Source organism: Chlamydotis macqueenii, chromosome 10 (assembly GCF_036417535.1).
Source record: "Chlamydotis macqueenii isolate bChlMac1 chromosome 10, bChlMac1.mat, whole genome shotgun sequence".
Taxonomy (NCBI): domain Eukaryota; kingdom Metazoa; phylum Chordata; class Aves; order Otidiformes; family Otididae; genus Chlamydotis; species Chlamydotis macqueenii.
In genome coordinates, this window is record NC_141565.1 from 6,443,984 (window position 1) to 6,462,142 (window position 18,159).

At 37.8% G+C, this 18,159-nt stretch overlaps 1 protein-coding gene across 4 annotated transcripts; it reads left to right on the forward strand.

The window, feature by feature from the left end:
* The first annotated feature begins 825 nt into the window (after nt 1-825).
* NEK4 (NIMA related kinase 4) lies at nt 826-17,683 on the forward strand. 4 transcript variants are annotated; one of them, XM_086755992.1, is made up of 16 exons: nt 827-997; nt 4,462-4,728; nt 5,711-5,908; nt 6,790-6,897; nt 7,531-7,685; nt 8,257-8,398; nt 9,263-9,688; nt 10,119-10,172; nt 10,406-10,549; nt 11,414-11,554; nt 11,945-12,011; nt 12,267-12,373; nt 13,682-13,770; nt 14,405-14,610; nt 16,169-16,302; nt 16,693-17,683. In XM_086755992.1, the coding sequence occupies exons 1-16, from the start codon at nt 905-907 to the stop codon at nt 16,783-16,785; spliced, it is 2,424 nt and encodes an 807-aa protein (XP_086612118.1). In that variant the 5' UTR covers nt 827-904; the 3' UTR covers nt 16,786-17,683. The 4 variants fall into 4 exon arrangements, with proteins under 4 accessions (XP_086612120.1, XP_086612118.1, XP_086612117.1 ...); XM_086755991.1 differs by having other exon boundaries at nt 827-993; XM_086755993.1 differs by lacking the exon at nt 5,711-5,908 and having other exon boundaries at nt 827-993.
* Nucleotides 17,684-18,159: the final 476 nt, after the last annotated feature.

Sequence of the window (18,159 nt, forward strand, 5' to 3'; positions counted from 1 at the left end):
TGCTCCTCTTCAAAAACTACCTCCTGCAATCCTGAATATCACTCCAGTACTTGATTTAGGTATCATGATTTGATGTGTCCCCTGACTAGTCCAGAAACTTTGTATTACATGCTTTCCTATCCACCTTCATGGCTTGAAACCCAGGTCCAAGCTCCCAGGGTCTTGCATCTTGCATGGTCAATGCCCATTCAGCCTGCTGCTGTAAGGACAATTTCCTTTTATTTGTTAACTTGACAATGTTAATTGTCTTTTCATCTTTTTAACTGCTTTAATCTCCTCCATTGCATGAAACACACACTTCGAGAACTGGGAGTTAAATGGTCAATGATAATAAAATATTCACGTTTACAGAATTTGGGGTATTTTCTGTTTTTCCTGCAGTCAGCTTTCTGAGGTGCACAGCCATGGGAGGGACATGGGAGGATAGATCCAGGAGCTCCTTTCAAACCAGCGAGGAGCTTTTAAACCAACTATCTGCCCCATCCAAAGGTGACAGGATGGCCCTGTAGAGCAGCCATGCTCTGCTAGGCCTCCCAGGGAGGGTGGTGGGGCCTGGTTGTAGTGCTGTGGGGTGTTGTGGCACAGCTGCCCACTGTGTCCCTGTCCTGAGCAGCACACCAAGAACCCTCGTGTGACACTCTTTTTGAATGGATGCCTTTGTTTCTCGGGCTGTAAGAAGAAGGAAAGCCTGCCTCACACCTCTCTCAGGCTCCCTACCCACTCTTAACATGGCCGCCTCACCCGCTTCCAAAATGGCCGCCGCAGCGCCGCGGAGCGCTCGCACCATAGAGACGTGCGGCGGTCCGCTCTGCACGCCGCCGCGGCGTCCTCTCTATGGCAGTGGGGAGCCGCCGGGATCGCTATGGCAGCCAGGCGCTGAGCCGGCCCGGGCGGCGGGAGGAGGATGCCCCTGGCTGCCTACCGCTTCCTCCGGGCCGTGGGGAAGGGCAGCTACGGGGAGGTGAGCCTGGTGCAGCACCAGCAGGACAGCAAGCAGGTAGCGAGGGGCTGGTCGGAGCGGGGTGGGGGCTTCGTGGGAGGGGAACGGCCGTGGCCTGGTCTGGGGGTGCCGCCGGGGCCGGGGCCTGGTTTGGGCGGGGTGCGACCCGTGGCCAGGCCTTGGCATGTGGCCCTGACAACACCCCTGGGCACGACCAGGGCCTGGTGGCGGGGTGCAGCTGTAACCTTGACCCGGTGTTGAGGTGCGACTGCAGCCGCAGGAGCTGGGCTTTCCCGGAGGTATTCCTGTTTTCCTGCCTTGTCTATGAAGAGTTTCATTAAGGGTGTGGAAAAGACTCTTTGTTTTTCCCCCTTTTCATCGCAACAAAAAACCAAAACCCTAACGCTGAACCAAGCTGAAATTCTCACTTTAAAAAAAAACCAAAACAAAACAAGAACAAACCTGCTTATTGTTTTTTTAAAATCTATAATGCCTTGTTCTGGGGAGGAAAACCTAGCTTTGGTAGTCCTTTGGGTGACAGGAAAACACAGCCTGCTCTTTTTAGTGTGAGGCAGAAAGGGTTGCTCTTGGCTTGTTACTGCTAGCGTAGTCTCTTTAAAGCAGGCGCGTGGGGTGGAGGTAAAAACAATAGCAAGGGTGGAAAAAAACCGGCTTCTGGTGTTAACTTCGACTGGTGGTGTCTCTGCGGGAGGAAGGTGGGCCTTGTGTTTACTGTATCAACTGCAGCAGAACCTGGCAAAGTTTTGGTTATGTCAGAGTTGACGTAATATACGAATATGCAAGCATTTTGGGTTTTGCCTGTTTGCTGAGAAGTTTGAAATAATCTTTCTTGCCTGGCCAAAGCCACTGCGTTGGATAGAAAATGCAAGAGGATAAAGAAATGGGATGGAGAACATCCACAGAGCAGTGCTGCAGAAACCTGGGGTGTAAGCTTCCTGCCCAGGATTTGGCTAGAGATGATGGGAGAAGCATTTGTGCCCAGCAGAGATCAGAGGGTGTGTCCTGGCTGGATGAAGGCAGGGAAGAGATTGGAATCCAAAGGCAAATCCCTACAGCCCGTGGGTTGGGTAGCAGCAATGGCAGCACCTGTTCCTCCGGGTCAGTCACCACGGTGCATAGTCCAGTGTCTGCAAAGGGTTGCTAACCTTGTCGTCCTAAAAGTAAACAGTACATCGAGGTGACTTTCAACTGTATACAGGTCCTTGGATTTCACCGCTGCTGATCGTTAACATTGGCAAGAGCCTTGCTTCCTTATCATTGCTATTTTATCTTAAATATTTGGTGTGTTTTACTGTGTCTTATCTTTTGCCAACTTTTATAAGCTTTCTTCTTTAGCAGGATGATTGGGATTTTTTGTTGTGGCTTTGGCATAGTGCTACATGTTCTATGAAAGAAATCATGTTTTATTTAAGGATATTTGTTGTTAATGCTGTTTTTTCTTTCTTTTTTTTTTTTGAGAAAGACAAGTGACTCCAAATGTTTGAAACAACAACAACAAAAAAGCCAATTTGTACACAATTTGATATCAAATAAGGTGGAAGAGCGTTGCAGTAGACTTCATGGGAATCTTGCCAGGATAACATGCTCATTAAATGAAATATAACCAATGCTAGGTTTAAAGTTAGGCTATATACGTGCTTTTTGCGTTTTGGTGGTATATCGTCTAAAGACAGATGCTGTTATAAAGCTAAAAGCTTTTGGTTTCCCTGCCCAAAGGTACAGTTGTAGTTGACTTGTCACATAGAACACAGTAGTTACAGCATTTCTATTTTATTTTAAACTTAGATGATGCTATACACAGTTAGTTATGTTATATTCATCTTGGGAGCTGTGCATCATTGTGGGTTATAAGAACTGAGGAACTTGTCTAATATCCAGCAGACTTCTGAAAGAAAATCACGAGGTACTGTTGATTTCTGCACAATTGGTTCCCTGGGTATGTAAGGGGCAGACTCCTCAATGCTAATTAAGTGTGCTTGACTAAATTAATAAGGCCAGCCTGGGAAGTAGACACCCTAAGCAATTCCCAAGAACACTGAAATTGAGTAGGTAAAAATGTTTTTAGATGTTTCAATTTAAAAGCTGTCAGGTAAGTGTGGGGTCAGATGTGCACCATAGCGTGATTGTTCCGTGGAAAGCTGGAGCCCTACAAGTGTTTACCACAAAATTTACATCAGGAAGGGGGCCAGGTCAGACCTACATATATTGGTGCTGTATATGATGGATGTGTGCTATGGATTTTATTGTCTTGTCTTTGGCTTCAATTATATTTTTCCTAAAACCCAAAATTCCTTAGAAATAGATTTGATGTAGTACATATTAGGGAAGTAAATAACAGAATACAGAATAAAATAAATTTACGAATGAGCATAAGACCTTTTGGCTCTTTCAATATGACCAAGAGTCTCTACTTCCCTGTAATAGTTTAAGTCTGCATATGCAGAAACTCGTAAATGCAACAGAAAGTTTTAAGGCCAGTTTAAAAAAAAGAGTAAATTACGTCTCCTTTCAGGTTTTTGAGACAGTATTTTTTTCCATGTGCCCATACCTGTACCAGCCTTCCAACTGCATCTCTACTTGCCACATTTCTTTTCCTGATAGAAGCTTTTTTCCTATTTTCCTGTACTTAACTGTTTTATAGACTTTTTGTACAAAGCATTTAAGCCCAAGTCAGTTCTGCCTTGGGGATCTTCTGCCAGGTACAAGTTTTTTAAGAAAAGAATGGACAGATCTGAAAAGCTCAGCAGCATTATTTTGTGCGTCCAGAAATCCGGCTCTATTAGGTATTTCTTGTGAAGATGACAGTGGGAAATTTGTAACCTAAGCCTTGAAACTGAGATTTTAACAACTTTTTTAGTCTTCAAATGTAAGACCTATGTTCGCTGAAATTGTAAGATGTTATTTCTTGAGTTGCTGTTTTTTTTTTTTTTTTTTTACAAAGAACATATGTTTTATTTCTGAAGAAGTGAAAGGAAAAGTCCACTTTTCCTTAAAACAAAATGAAAGGAGTTGGCTTTGGTTTTCTAGCAGAGAAGAGGAAAATAAGTCTAACCAGAGGACTTTTATCCTAAATTGTCATTTTTTTTGTATATGACTGTATTCCTTAATGTTGTTCTGTTTTTAACATTACTATTGAAATAGCCCATTTTGAGAGTAACTGTCATGCACAAACAGATATTTCAGGCTTGAGAAGTGAATGATAGACACACATTTAAAATGGGGAGAGGGAAGGAAGTAAATATAAACATTAGTTAAGTAAAACACCACGAAATTCCTTTGCAGAATTTTGTTCAGGTAGATGAATAGAATAGGCACACCTGTTCCATTTTTACAACAATACAGTAAAATTGATGTATAACTGCTAGACAAATTGTAATCTCTGTATAGAGTAGTGTCTGGAGATCTCAAATACTGTATTTCTTGTAGATTTGGAGAATTTCGTGGGGCTTCTGCTTAGTTACTTTCATCTCTCATGATATATCTTACAACTTTTTTTACAGTATGTCATCAAAAAGTTAAACCTTAAAAATGCTTCCAGCCGAGAGAGGAAAGCAGCAGAACAAGAGGCACAGTTGTTATCCCAGTTGAAACACCCGAACATAGTCACCTACAGAGAGTCCTGGCAGGGGGAGGATGGCCTGTTGTATATTGTCATGGGCTTCTGCGAGGGAGGAGATCTGTATCACAGACTTAAAGAGCAGAAGGGCAAACTGTTACCTGAGAATCAGGTGGTGGAGTGGTTTGTCCAGATTGCCATGGCACTGCAGGTAAAATAAAGTAGAACTTTGTCACCTTCAGATATAAATTTAATTTGGCTCTTTCTGCATTTAAAAATTCTACAGTTAGAATGCAGACTTTGAATTCCGGTTTGGCTGAGTTAGCATCTAAACACAGTGGTTGTTAGTACATGAAAAAAGTTAACAGGTCATTGCAGTCAAATTAACTATTTTAGGTGCTATCACATTTTATATCTGCGCATCTGTATCACAGTAGACAGCAGTAACCTCCAGGGTGCTTGCAATTCTAGTCTGAAATGTAGTTTAAAAGAAAAAGCAGATTATATCAGATGCATTTTGTGTTCTGTGGTTTTGCTGGTGTTTTTTAATGGTAAATTTAGACTACTAATTCATCACTTCTATTAAATCTTATCTCGGTCTGTTGAACTTTAGTATTTGAAGGTTATCAAGCTTTAAAGACAATTGTTACAGTAATAAAGACCAGATATGAATGTTAACACTAGGAAATAAAAAATTGGACTAAAAATTCTGTCTTAAAGCTGCCTGTTGTAGTCAGACATATGCAAGTCTACAGTACTGGCTGTTCTTGTTTATTATAAGGCTAATCTCCTATCCCTATTTACACAAAACTCACATTGTGTTTTCCCCTGAAATTTTATACTAAAGACTAAGAAAGTATTGTTAAGAAGTGGAGGCAGCAGCAAGCAAGTTAAAGTCTGAGTCTTAACTTTACATTTTTATTTCCTATTTACTGATGACTTGTTAGAGCCACACAGGGAGATTTCACTAAAGCAGTGCCGAGTTTTGTGTTTGTGTCTGTGTCAGTCTTAGTGTTAATTCACTAACCTTGTCTGTAGCAGGGGCACTCCTGCCTTTGAAAGTGATGCATGTGTCTTTTCTGTATTTCCATTTTCCTTCTTTGACTTGTGTAATATGATTTTAGTTTTCAGTGTAGAAGAACCAATTAGGAGTTACTTAACTCTATTTATATGCTTTTTTTTTTCCCCCCCAGTATTTACATGAAAAGCACATTCTGCACAGAGATCTTAAAACTCAAAATGTTTTTCTGACACGAACAAATATAATCAAAGTGGGTGACCTGGGAATAGCCAGAGTGCTGGAAAATCAGTATGACATGGCCAGCACTCTCATAGGCACACCATACTACATGAGCCCTGAGCTCTTTTCTAACAAACCCTACAACTACAAGGTAGAGTATGTTAATGCAAATGTTTCTGCTTTGTTAGACAACTTATTTTGTTTATCTGAGAACTGTACCATCATATCTATTGTTTTTAATTTCTTATTGCTCCCACCTCTTTTTAATGTCTCTGAAGACCAAACAAAAAAAAAATACAGGGGAGAGAATTGCAGGGACCTTTGTTTCTGGAATTGTGTTTGCTACAGTAGGTAGGAATTCATAGCGTGTGATAAGTTATCACAGCCAAGGTGTTTAGCAGGCCGCCTGCACCTATGACAGTAAGCCAGTGTAAACAAAAATATCAATTGATGTTAGATAGCTGCCTTTTCTAAATTTATTATATAACAGAGAGTAAGCTTTATACTCAAAAGTCTGCACTAGACATAGCAGCAGTGCTAAAAAGAAAAAAATAAGTAGAGAAATAAGCAGTGTTGCTGTGAATTTTAAAACTATCAAAATGAAGCAAATATGCTCTTGTATACCTGTTCAGCTTTTGCTGCAGAGCATGTGCACCATGAATGTGAGTGTCTACAATGAGCAGGAGCTGAGGGGAAACTGTTCTTCCAATGAAAAATCAAAATATTTTAATTTGCCAGTTAGAACTGATATTGTACTTAAAAAAAAACAAACAAACAAACAAAAAAACCCTGCAAATGGCAACTTTCTACACTTATATTCAGAAAAAGCTGATTATATTTGGAAAAAAATAATTCAGTCGATCAAATTTAAAAAGAAAAGAGTGAGACTGAAGCCAAAAGTTTGCAATGGAATTTGGTCTTGATTAGTTTACTGTCATTAAAGGCCTCTTTGAAAGCAGGTGACTAAATCTGGAGATAAAACTTCTACAAATAATAAAAAGTTCCCAAAACCTTTTTTTTCCCCTCTTTTAGTCGGATGTTTGGGCATTAGGCTGCTGCGTTTATGAAATGGCTACACTGAAACATGCCTTTAATGCTAGAGACATGAACTCTTTGGTTTATCGAATTATTGAAGGAAAGGTAAAAACTTTTTAAATTTTGTTATCTGTGCTTGGAGTTTCTGTCTAGAACTTAGGATTATCTTATCCAATGAGAAATATTGCATGGAGTTAAAAATATTTTGCATATTATGTGCATCATATGTGTTTAAAGACTGATATTTGATGGTGATACATGATGTAGTATCAGACCCAGGGAGTTACTTGTTTGTAGATATTGCTAGAGTTTCTTGTTACCCTTTTGTGTAACTAGTATATTGATTAGTTTTCAAAGTTCTGAGATTACTTTATTGTGCAAAGAATTAAATCACTATTCATATGAGGCTGTTTTCCTGTTACATAAGACTAGCTTACTTAAGTGTCTGTCTTTGGCTTATAATGAAGTTAAGATGGATTTATTTTATATACATTTTTAAGCCTATTCACAGAACTTTAACTGCTGATAATAATAAAAAATTACCATCAGTTCTTAGACAAAACACTTAGAATTTCTGTATTCTGTTTGATGTTAAGTACTTGGGTAACTTTCAGCCAATGAACAATGACTTTTATGCAAAGTATGTAGCGGAATGTAATTGTCATGCATAAATAATCTAACAGTAGCTTCTATTGACAAATACGTTAAATAATATCAGACTTCCCTTTCCTTTTACAGTTGCCACCCATGCCAGAGGATTACAGCCCACATCTGGTAGAAATAATACGAACTATGCTCAGTAAAAAACCTGAGGAAAGACCTAGTGTGAAAAACATACTACGACAGCCGTATATCAAGCACCAAATTTCTTTATTTTTGGAAGCCACAAAAGCGTAAGATATTTTCATTTGAGTGATTCTATGCAAAATATTCTTGTTACTATGGTCGTTGTTTTACAACTTTGCCTATTTTTTGTAGCAGAATAAAATTAGTTCTGTTATGTGCAGCTACAAAGCATACGAACGTGTGAGTTTCTTTAGTTTCTTTGAGAAATAGGAGGGAATTAGAATGGAAACTAGCTTTTTCTGCGAATGCAGAATAAAACTGTGCAATGGTTAGGATTGCACAGCTTATTCAGAAAGTTTAAAAAAAAATGTTCCTTTTGATATTCACTGATATAGTTATTTTTCTTTGTCAAGTTTAATCAATTATTTTACTGCTTCCAGATAAGACTTATCTTGATGCTATGCAGAACAAGTGTACAGTGCTGGCAGAGTTTGAATGGTGTTTTTAAGCTCTTTTTATAGAGGTGAAAATGAATATGTTATGCACAGTCTGTTGAAAAGGCCCAATATCTTATACTCTCTGTATGTAAGCTGTTTAGTGGAGTGGATTTTTTTAATTAGTGTAATCTGAAGATCTTGTTGCTGGTGATTGAATGAGCAACTTTTATTTTCTTTACAGGAAAGCAGCCAGAAGTCATAAGAAAACAGTGAATTCTAAACCTAAAGATTCTTGTTCTGTGATCTCAGTAAAGAATGAATCTCATAGCAGGAATGTTACACACCAAAACCACTCCTCTGAGCAAGCCAGGAAATACAAAGTTGTGAGATTACATTTATTTTCTTTTGGAAAAAAAAAAAAACAAACAAAGCAAAACAAAACAACAACCAAAGACTTTCTGGAGAAATAAACTCAGTTTTATAAGTGCCTTGAGTATTTGTGAGAACAGAGATCTTTTTCCTATCAATGTGTAAAATCCATGTTAAGGAAGGAATTGTGTTTAGGCAAGAGTGGAACTAAATAAACAGCTGTGGATCAGTAAATTAATTGCAATGTCTTAACTACAAGATGTTAACAACATCCAGTTTTCCATTTGTGGGTCACTAGGTGAATTACTCAAGGAGTGTTTGAGGTCAAATATTGTATCAAATATTTGATGACAAGTGGTAGTCATCTTGAAAGATATGTTTTTGACTGGAAAAACTAATTATAGTTACAACCAAAAATTATTTATTGTTGGAATTCTTTCCGGTGTTTAGAACAAATCTTTTGTAATAGTTAATCTTGTGCATGGTTTTTTAGGTTGTGTTTGCTTTTTTTTTTTCCTGTAATAAATCCGGTATTGTGAGCTTAAACTTTCAATGTTGACATACTGTGTGGTGTAGTACGTCTTAAAAACTGTTGGTACTTGTTGGCTTCTTCCTTATGGAAGACCCAAGGGAGTATAACTTTTGTTTTGTGGTCCTGGTGAAAAGTAGATGTACTGCACGTGTATAAACTGATGCCTGAAATACGTCATTTGCATGTCTCTTTAAAAATGTTCGTTGTGGCATTTTTGAGACTCTTAATCTGATCATAATTTAATTGCAGTTTATGTACTCCAGTGTTTTAATGATTTTCCTTAGGTGCTTAGAGTATTCTTTCATATGTGCATAATTAATTTCTTAAATTTTCCTTTTAATTGTAGAATGAAGAAGATTGTGTCATCAGAAATAAAGCCACCAAATTTTGTCCCTCAGAGAAACCAGCTGTTGAGTTGGAAAGAAAACCAAGCAATAGCGATTTCAACAAACTGGGAGGCTCCTTAGCTACAATTAGTGAAGTGAATATTGATATTTTACCATCGGAAAGGCTGAAGTATGGAAGTGAGAAGTGTGGCAGTGAGCATATTCCAGAGAATAATAAAGCAAAGTATTTAAATCTTCCAGGAAATTCTAAAATAACATCCAGTAGCCCACCAGTTAAGGAAAATGGACTACAGCAAGGAGCAAAGCAAGACTTTAAAGCCGAAAGTGTTGTGTCTAAGCAGTCTTCTATTGATGCTATAGAAGAAGGTGGTGACACTTTGAAACTCCTGCAGCCTGTATCAAAAGACCAAAAGCAAACTGACCTGGTAATGCATTTATGCTTGCTTGAAATAGATTTTGAAATAGGTTTAACTGATGACCAGCTCTTAAAATTTAGAGAGCTGCTGCACATGTTTTTCTGTAAAAGTAGGATGCTGCTAATGCAATTACTGCGATGCTTAGGTAGTTAGGAGCCTTGGCTTCAGATTTGCAAAGGCAACATGGTGAAGTAGTTTTAGGTTTGCATCTAGATGATGGAAATTCTGTTTTTACAGGGAACAACAATTTTCTTTTCCAGCTTAGAAGAGAGATGGTAAGTAGAGTTTTGGAACTTCTTTGTTTTGTGTTCTAAGCCTGGCTAATCTCAAGTTGGTGCTGATTTGGATGGTGGACTAATAGGTGATGTTTGTCTTTTCATTTTGGTGTGCTATGAGATTTTTGTACACACTTTTCTTATGGCATCATTATCTATTGTAGAGCGTGGATTCTACTGAGAAGCTGCTAGCACCACTTGTTCCTGTTATAATTCAAGTAAGTGTCCTTCTTTGAAGGTTTAGTAGCTTCAAAACGCTGGTACAGCTGGTATTTTCTCTAACTGTCTATCAAGTAAGAGTTTATTGTGAGTCTATCTCTGATATGTTAAGGTGGATGCAGTGCAAATAGTAAAGTGGCCTGTGTTGATTTTTTTTTTTTTTTTTAAAGTGTTTATGTGTAAGTCTGGAAATGAGTTGACTACATTTTTTAAAAATACCTTTACTTATAAGGATGATGTCTGTCATGGAGCTTCAGGAGATGCTCAGGAAAAAATTACCTCCCACATGCAGCCTAATAGTTCTGTTAGTGAACCTTCTCTTTCACGACAGCGACGGCAGAAGAGAAGAGAACTAGCTGAAATCTCTTCAGAGAAGGTCAGATACTGAAAAAAAATAGTTCTCTTTCCTTTAAGACTCCTGCATTTTTTGCTCTTCAAAAATTGAACTTGTTTTTTAGAAAGATTTTAAAAAATATTGTTCTTGTTTCATGTGTATCTGTATAACTTCATTGGTAACAAAATACAGAATAGTCAAGATGTGCTGTGTAAATCTTTGGAAATCTCAAGAACCCTCACAAGTGTGAGCTGGGGTGTGCTAGATGGGAAACAAGGAAACACAGTGAACTGTGGGCTTTGCCTTTGCTGTGCTACAGCCCAGTCTTTCCTAGCACTTTCCACTAGGACTTTTCACTGCGACTACAAAATGCATAGCAGGACTTTTCCTGACTGTTGTGGATAAGGCCAGTTGTAGTGGGTAGTAGATTACTAATACTTTAGAACAGACACAGCTAATGGCTGTCCTGAGCTTCTGAGTGGAAACTCTAGGAAGAAAATCTTGACACTTACATAGGGCTCCTGTCAATGCTTCCACACTGAGCAGAGAGATTTCTTTGTGGAAAAGCACTGGCTATACAAGGTACAGAAGAGGGAGATTGGTTTTCCGCATATCTTCAGTTTTCCTTTTTGAGGATAGAGAGTTCCTGTGAAGGCATTGGTTGAAAAATGGTGTGGGAGGAGAAGGACAAGATGTAGAGATGCGGAGAAGGGAAATGGGTGCAAGGAGAGGTGTGGAGAGGGAAGGATGAAGTTGGGAGGTGTGAAGAGGTTACAGTAGGATCCAAGGCCTCTGGCATCCAGCCTTACTATGCAAGAAACTCTTCTGGATTGCAGAGTACTTTAATTATTTAATTAACTTTTAAAAATTAACTTTTAATAAATTCTTGCTCACTTCTCTTTCAAGCTCAGAGCAGTTGCACCTCGGCCTTTACCTTTTCCTTCTGATGCGAATGCAAAGACAACACAGAGGTGTGCAGAGCCGCATGGTGCTGAAGCCTCTGAATCTGTGAATAGCACCAAAACCAGTCAAGTTGCCATTTCAAAGGTTAGTGCTGAATACTGTGTCACCTTATTTTTGTCTCTTGTTCTTTCTGAGCAGTTTGTTCTCTGAGTGTATGCACAGTGAGTAAAGAGATGTATAGTAGCTTCCTACCTAACAGAAGTCCTGTCAAGCACCTGATCAGGGTGGGATGAGAAGCTGCCTTGCTGAACCACGGAGGTCAGAATCTCTTTTTTTTTTCTGGAGTGCATATCAGTCTCGTAGACCCAAACTGTTTTGTAATAAATATTTAAGCATTTGTTAGATGATCAGAAGGTCTGCTCTAATAGCGCTCTCTTCCATGTCAGCTGAAAAGGATTCTTTGCTTTATAGGTGATTAGATACCAAAGCCATTGTGATGGTTGCTAATTATTATCAAATTAACTTCTTTTGAAGGAGCGGCCCTTGTCAGCAAGAGAACGAAGGAGGCTGAAACAGTCTCTGGAGGAGATGTTTCCCTCTGGTAATTTTTATGTTTGCATGTTAACATTCTATGCATAAGTAGGCTATTAACTTATTTTTTAAAAAATTCTAACTTGCTGCCTGTTCTTCACTGGTATCTTCAGAAAGATGCTCTAGGGGTCTAGTTCTGTGTTAACTAAAAATTTCTGTTAACATTTCTATATTTTTCTGCTTCTTATTCTGTTACATGAGCATGAAACTAATTCAAAATACATGCAGCTAAGTTATAGATATTGTAAAAATGTCATCCTTTCAGCGATTCCAGCAAGACAAACATCAAATAGTGCAGTAGTTGAAGCAAAATCACATATGGAGAATCGCGTTAAAGCTGCTCGGTCTTCGTCAGGTCCCAGTGTTTCTCAGGTAAACTGGGTTCATCTGCTTTTGAAGTATTTAAATGCAGGCGCAAGTGGGAAGAAAGTGATATTAAAAAAACAATAGCCTATGTGTGGAAGAAAGTCAATTTAGAGTTCTCTGTAAATATTGCTATGTAAGTCCTGGGGTAGCGTACAGATATCTAATCCACATTTTTGTTTGGCTAGATGAGTTTAACTTTTCAGTCTCACTGTGCGTTTTCACCCAACTTGTCAGAGATATAGACTAGGGATCCCTTACTGATTGTTAGGGACTCTCTAAATTGCAGTGTTTATTTTATTTTGGAAAGGAACAAGTTTATCCTGAACTATGCTTTGGTTGCAGATCAATAGTCTGCTTTAACTGTCTTATTAACAACACACTATCTTTAGCCTGGTACCTCTAATTATGCTTTGATAATGGTGTTTGAACATTTTTATTTTTTTAGTGTGTAGTCATGTTAAGGAATAGTTGCTAGATTAAAAGTGAATATTTTCTGTTAGATTCTCTTCCTTGTCTAATTAGAAGGTCTTTTTTAAGGTCTTAAACATAAATTTGACAGACTTCTGCAACATCAGGGGAACATTATTAATACCAGTAAGTGTAGAAGAGTAACAGTGCAGAAATTCTAGTCTGAAATTGCAAAGTGTAGGCTCTATTTTCCTCAGCCCAGCACTTGCATGGAAGGTGTTCTGTGTGTTTTACCTATGTGTGTATAACTGTGTGTAACTTCTGCCTAAATGCAAAAACTTCATCTGCATTCACAAACTGAGGTGACATAAGGTTAGTATGCACTAGTTATCTGTGCATATGCTGGTGATGCTTTTGCATATTATGCTATGCACTGAACACAGGACTGTAGAGACAGAAGTGGTTAAAACCTTTGTATATTTTAGGGAATGCTGGGAACTTACTGAACGGATTAAAATTTATTTAAATATTACTTTTAAATGTGTATTAAAGCCCAATAGAAGGGCTAAGGGTAATGACTTTACCATATAGTTGTCTAAGAAGTGACAGACATACATGATTTAATTGTTTTTAATAGGGGCACTTGGTGAAGCATTTACAGTGGGTAAAACTGCATGACTGAGATGTACTGCTAGTCAAATAATCATTTTATAAAGTATGTTGATGATGTCATGTAACCTTTGGTTTTGAAAACAAGCCAATATACACCTTTTAAATATTGTCAAGCTGAGTCTGTAAAAATATGCTTGTTGAAAGGGGTTTTTATGTAAGAAAACTAATTAATGCCATATTGATAAATTACTTTTGGGTATTGGAATTTTTGTCATTTATTCCCTCTTCACTTAGAGAAAGACAGAAACCCATTGTCTGCCTGATGATGAGTTAAGCTCTTCCACAAGCTCTACAGACAAGTCTGATGGAGATTCTAAGGAGAAGTAAGTATTTTGTTTAATACTGTGTAAGAGTTTTCAGTGCTTTGTTGGAGTTTGACTTGGAGTGGAAAAAAAAAAAGGCTTTCACACTTTATATCTACATAGTGAGTGATGGAAGAAGTATGTGATGTGTAAAGAAAACAAACTCAATTTAATTGTCTGTGACTATAAGCTTTCCATGCTGAGCTTCCTGGGATTTTGTACCTCTGTTTTATGTCAGCTGTAGCTTCCCAGGAAACCAGTCTTCCAGTATCAAAGGGCATACACTGTCAGGATACATTAAAAGCATGAGTTCAAAGGTGCCAATATGCTTCCTTTCCACTGTGAATGAGGCTGAATTTATTTCTGAATTTGCCAGTGTAAGCAACTTTTCAAAAAATATATTATTTGTTGCATTAGCGCAGGTGCAGCTACACAGGTAGCAGTAGCTGATAGGATTGTGAGTTGTTGCTAGGTGAACGGGCTTTGTTAGATGAAATACTGCTAGTGTTGCTGTTGATAAAACTGCACCACAGGAAGTAATTTAACGTGATGTACTTAGCAGGACCTCACTAAACTTATTGAAAGTCCTCTGAATGCAAAGTCGATGTTGCATCATGAATGGTGACTGAATTACGTCTTATTTCTCCTTTACTAGAAAAAGCAGTACGAATGAAATGAATGACTTGGTGCAGCTAATGACATTGACACTAAAAATGGACTCTAAGGAGAACTGTGAATACCGCGTAACCTCGATGCCAGCCCCAGAGTTTAAACCTCATAGAAAATATCGAGACACTTTGATGTTACATGGAAGATCACCTGTTGAATCAGAAGAATTAAAATTTGGAGAGATTCCTTCAGGTTTGTTGCGATGTTTTTGCTTTAAATGAATGGTTGTCAATTGCTGATAACCAAAGACAGCCTGCTAGTGGGCATCAGAATACAATCCACTCTTACTTCTTCTCAAGTCTCAACAATGCTTACAGAAGTAAACATCTCTCTAAATAATTTTATGTGCAAAACTGCTCTAGTTGTGTTTAGTTGCCAATGAAAGGAATGTGTGATTGATTTGTGTAATTATTAATGAAGTGAGAAAGCTGCACTGCAATGTGGTATTTTTTTTCCCCATGTGACTTATACTTAGGAGCTTCCTAAGTGAACAGTGAGAGTTGAGTATTTTGAAATAAGATTTTTAATGCGTTCAAATGATTTGATAGCTGTAAAGCTTTGTGAATTATGGATAAAGCTGAAATTGTACACAAAGCATTAAATACAGTGGGGGTTTGTATGAGTATAGAAGGTCATTCTCGTTGCAGAATTTAGGCAAGCTTATTTTTCCTGCAGATACAGGTGTAAGAATCAAATCACTTTTCATACTTAAGGTCTAGTTTAGACTGTAAGTATGTATATGTATTCCAAAAAGCAAGAAAAAAACTGTATTTGCTATGACTGCACTTACTATGCAGAAAGGACAAGTTAAAAAGCTGAGGGTAGGTTTTGAAGTCCCAGATATTCTTGTGCTTATGTGTTTTTAAATTACAAGGATTCTGCTTGTAACTAGTCTGGTGATAGGCAAAGCAATGGGAGAACGCTGGATTTTACTTGTAGTAAGTTGATTCTGCGTAGCTAAAATAAAATACATTGAAAGAGTTTGTCTCTAAACAGCTATGACAGAATGTTGAAGGTACAAACTTCAGTGGTATTTTTTTTCTGTCTGATTTTCTCACTCTTAAGTGCTGTATAGTGAGATCCTCCAGCTACTTACTTCCTGCCATTCTGGATGACAGTTACAGCATTTCTAAGCTGAAACTTATTTTAATTAGATCACATATTTTATTTTCAGAAGGTGATTGATCCTATGAAAGGAATGTTGGTGTTTTCAGTGATTAAAAGAGCAAGCTAGTGTTCTCAGTTCAGTTCCTAATGGTGGCCTCCTCTTGTAAAATGACTGTCTCTTGTTGGCAGCTTCAGCTGAGGAGCAAATGATTCAAAGGCTTTCGAATCAAAAGGAACAGGCAGATGGCATCAGTTCTGCCATTAGTGTTTTACAGTCTTTAAACTTTTTTTACATTTCCTGTTAAGTACAAATGTTTGAATTATTCTTAAAATATTTGGGAGGTGGTGTAGTATTAGAGAGTAGTACAAATACTGTTTGAATGAGAAGTTACATAACTGTGTCTGCATTGACGTTGTTCTGTCCAGAGTCTTAAGACTTAGCATCTGAGTACTTTTGATTCACGTATTTGTTGATCATTCTAGTTAGCCAGTTCAGCTAAACAGTTACTTCACACAAATGGTCAGCTGGAATTCTATGGTAATACTTAGTGTCATCCCATAATCTTCTTCTGTATGGAGTATGAAAATTGACTGTACTGAAAGTAATTACTACTGCATTTATCTATTTTTTTTTCTTTAATAGATATGTTATCAGTTCCTGACAAGATTAGGAGAATGGTTGAGATCTTGAGATCTGATGTGGTGCAAGGATTGGGAGTCAAACTTCTTGAGAAGGTGTACAGCATCATGGAAGAAGACGATGAATTGAAAAGAGAGGTGAATGTCTTTCATAATAAAATAGTTTAATTTCTTTATAAACCTAGATAAATGAGCAGGGACTTTCTGTTCCTAACAGAGGTGAGTGAGCAATACCTCCAGCTCATTTAATTCAGAACTTGGTTACAAATGGAATACTGCATGGGTAAATACAACCTGTGAAGATCTGACTTATATTTTAAAATGTTGGGTGGGATTTGGAACTCTTGCCTTTAGACAATAAAGACTCTTCCATTTTTCTTCCCTCCCGTCTATGATGTCAAGCACTACATGCTGCTTTAATTTAATGCTTTGGTATTTTTTTGTTAGTATTTTGGTAGTTCATGTTTTCTTGAATGTCAATAACTTTTGTGGGTTTGTTTTTTTTTTTTGTGTGTGTGTTCTAAATAGCTGCAGTTGCGGGAGCATATGGGAGACAAGTATGGGAGTTACAGTGCGAAGGCACGCCATCTAAAGTTTCTTGAAGAAAATGTGAAGTTCTGACCAGAATGTTTTCCTTAGATGACTGATTTATAGCTCAGCTTATAAAGCACGTTTATCCATTGACCTCCTGTGCTGGAATAAGGAGGTGAACTTGCAAAAAACGTTCGTTTGTAGTAATATTTTTCATGTTAAAATGTGAACCAGGCTATAACTTTCTCAGAAGAGAAACTGTTTAGTTTTTATTCTCTTAATGAAACTTTTAAAAGTTCTTTTTTATAGATGCAAAGAGGGACAGATACCAAGTTTTATATACAAAGGAGCATCAAAACAAAGATGTGGTTTGAATTTGTCACAGCAAAAGGTTTTTGGTATAGTCATATACTAAATAGGGTAACAAAATCTATGCCAAGGCTATGATGTGATAGGCTATAAGCTATTACATCAAACAGTTGTGAAAATTTAGCTGAAAGAAACAATTACGGATTTTTTGTAGCACCAAAAGCCCTCCAGATTCTGTAAATTGCCAAGTTAAACTGCTAAAGGGGCGCTTGTACTGCTTTTAAGCAGAGCCTGTGCTTCTGTGTTTTATTGCTAAGGCAATCACCAAGGTGGTAGAAAGCATTTGGTGACTGGATAAAATAAGTCTGAAAATGTTTGAAAGGAACACAGCCAGGGTTACCATGGTCCCAGCTGGAAAAATCCCTTTGCCTTACAAATACTAATTCCTTTTAGGAATGAAAGTGCCCAAGACCAGAGTCGCCTAGAGAAATAGATGTCTTAGCTTTTCCCTTTCTTTGCATCTAGATTGTGTTGCAACACTTGCCCAGTCATTGTCATGTACCATCAGGACAGAAAAAGCATGTGGTGGGGTGTTTTGGGTTTTTCTTTTTTTTTCTTTTTAAAGGATAAAGAAGTTAAAAGGGAATTAAATTTGTAAAATAAAATTTTAAATGCACAACCTCTTTGTCTGCCTCTAGCTTTAATATTGTAACCTCCAGGAGCTTTGAGGGACACTAACGTTGACAGTCAGTAGTAAAAGTGTGCAGTACCTGTGGATCCCGCTGCTTGTCACAACCTAGATGCTCAAGTTACAAGGTTTCAAGAGGCATGCCATTATGCAGAGTCAAGATGTTACTTTCTATACCCAGGCTAATTTATTTTAAACAAAAAAAAAAGTCACTCTGCAATCTTCTATCCTAGAACACTTTCCAGTTCTTGGCATTTTTCAGAACTATGGGGTATGTACTGTTTTACAATACTTGTTACAACCTGATACTGCTGATAGCTTGTTTTTACCCATGGTTAGAAATATTTTAGAAGTCCAGCTGTATAGTAGCTTTTAGGCTATCGGAACAGCTTAACTGTGATTTGATTCACTGTGTTCCTTTTCACTAAAATACTTGAGTGAGATGTGACATCCAGTAGCCTTCTGAA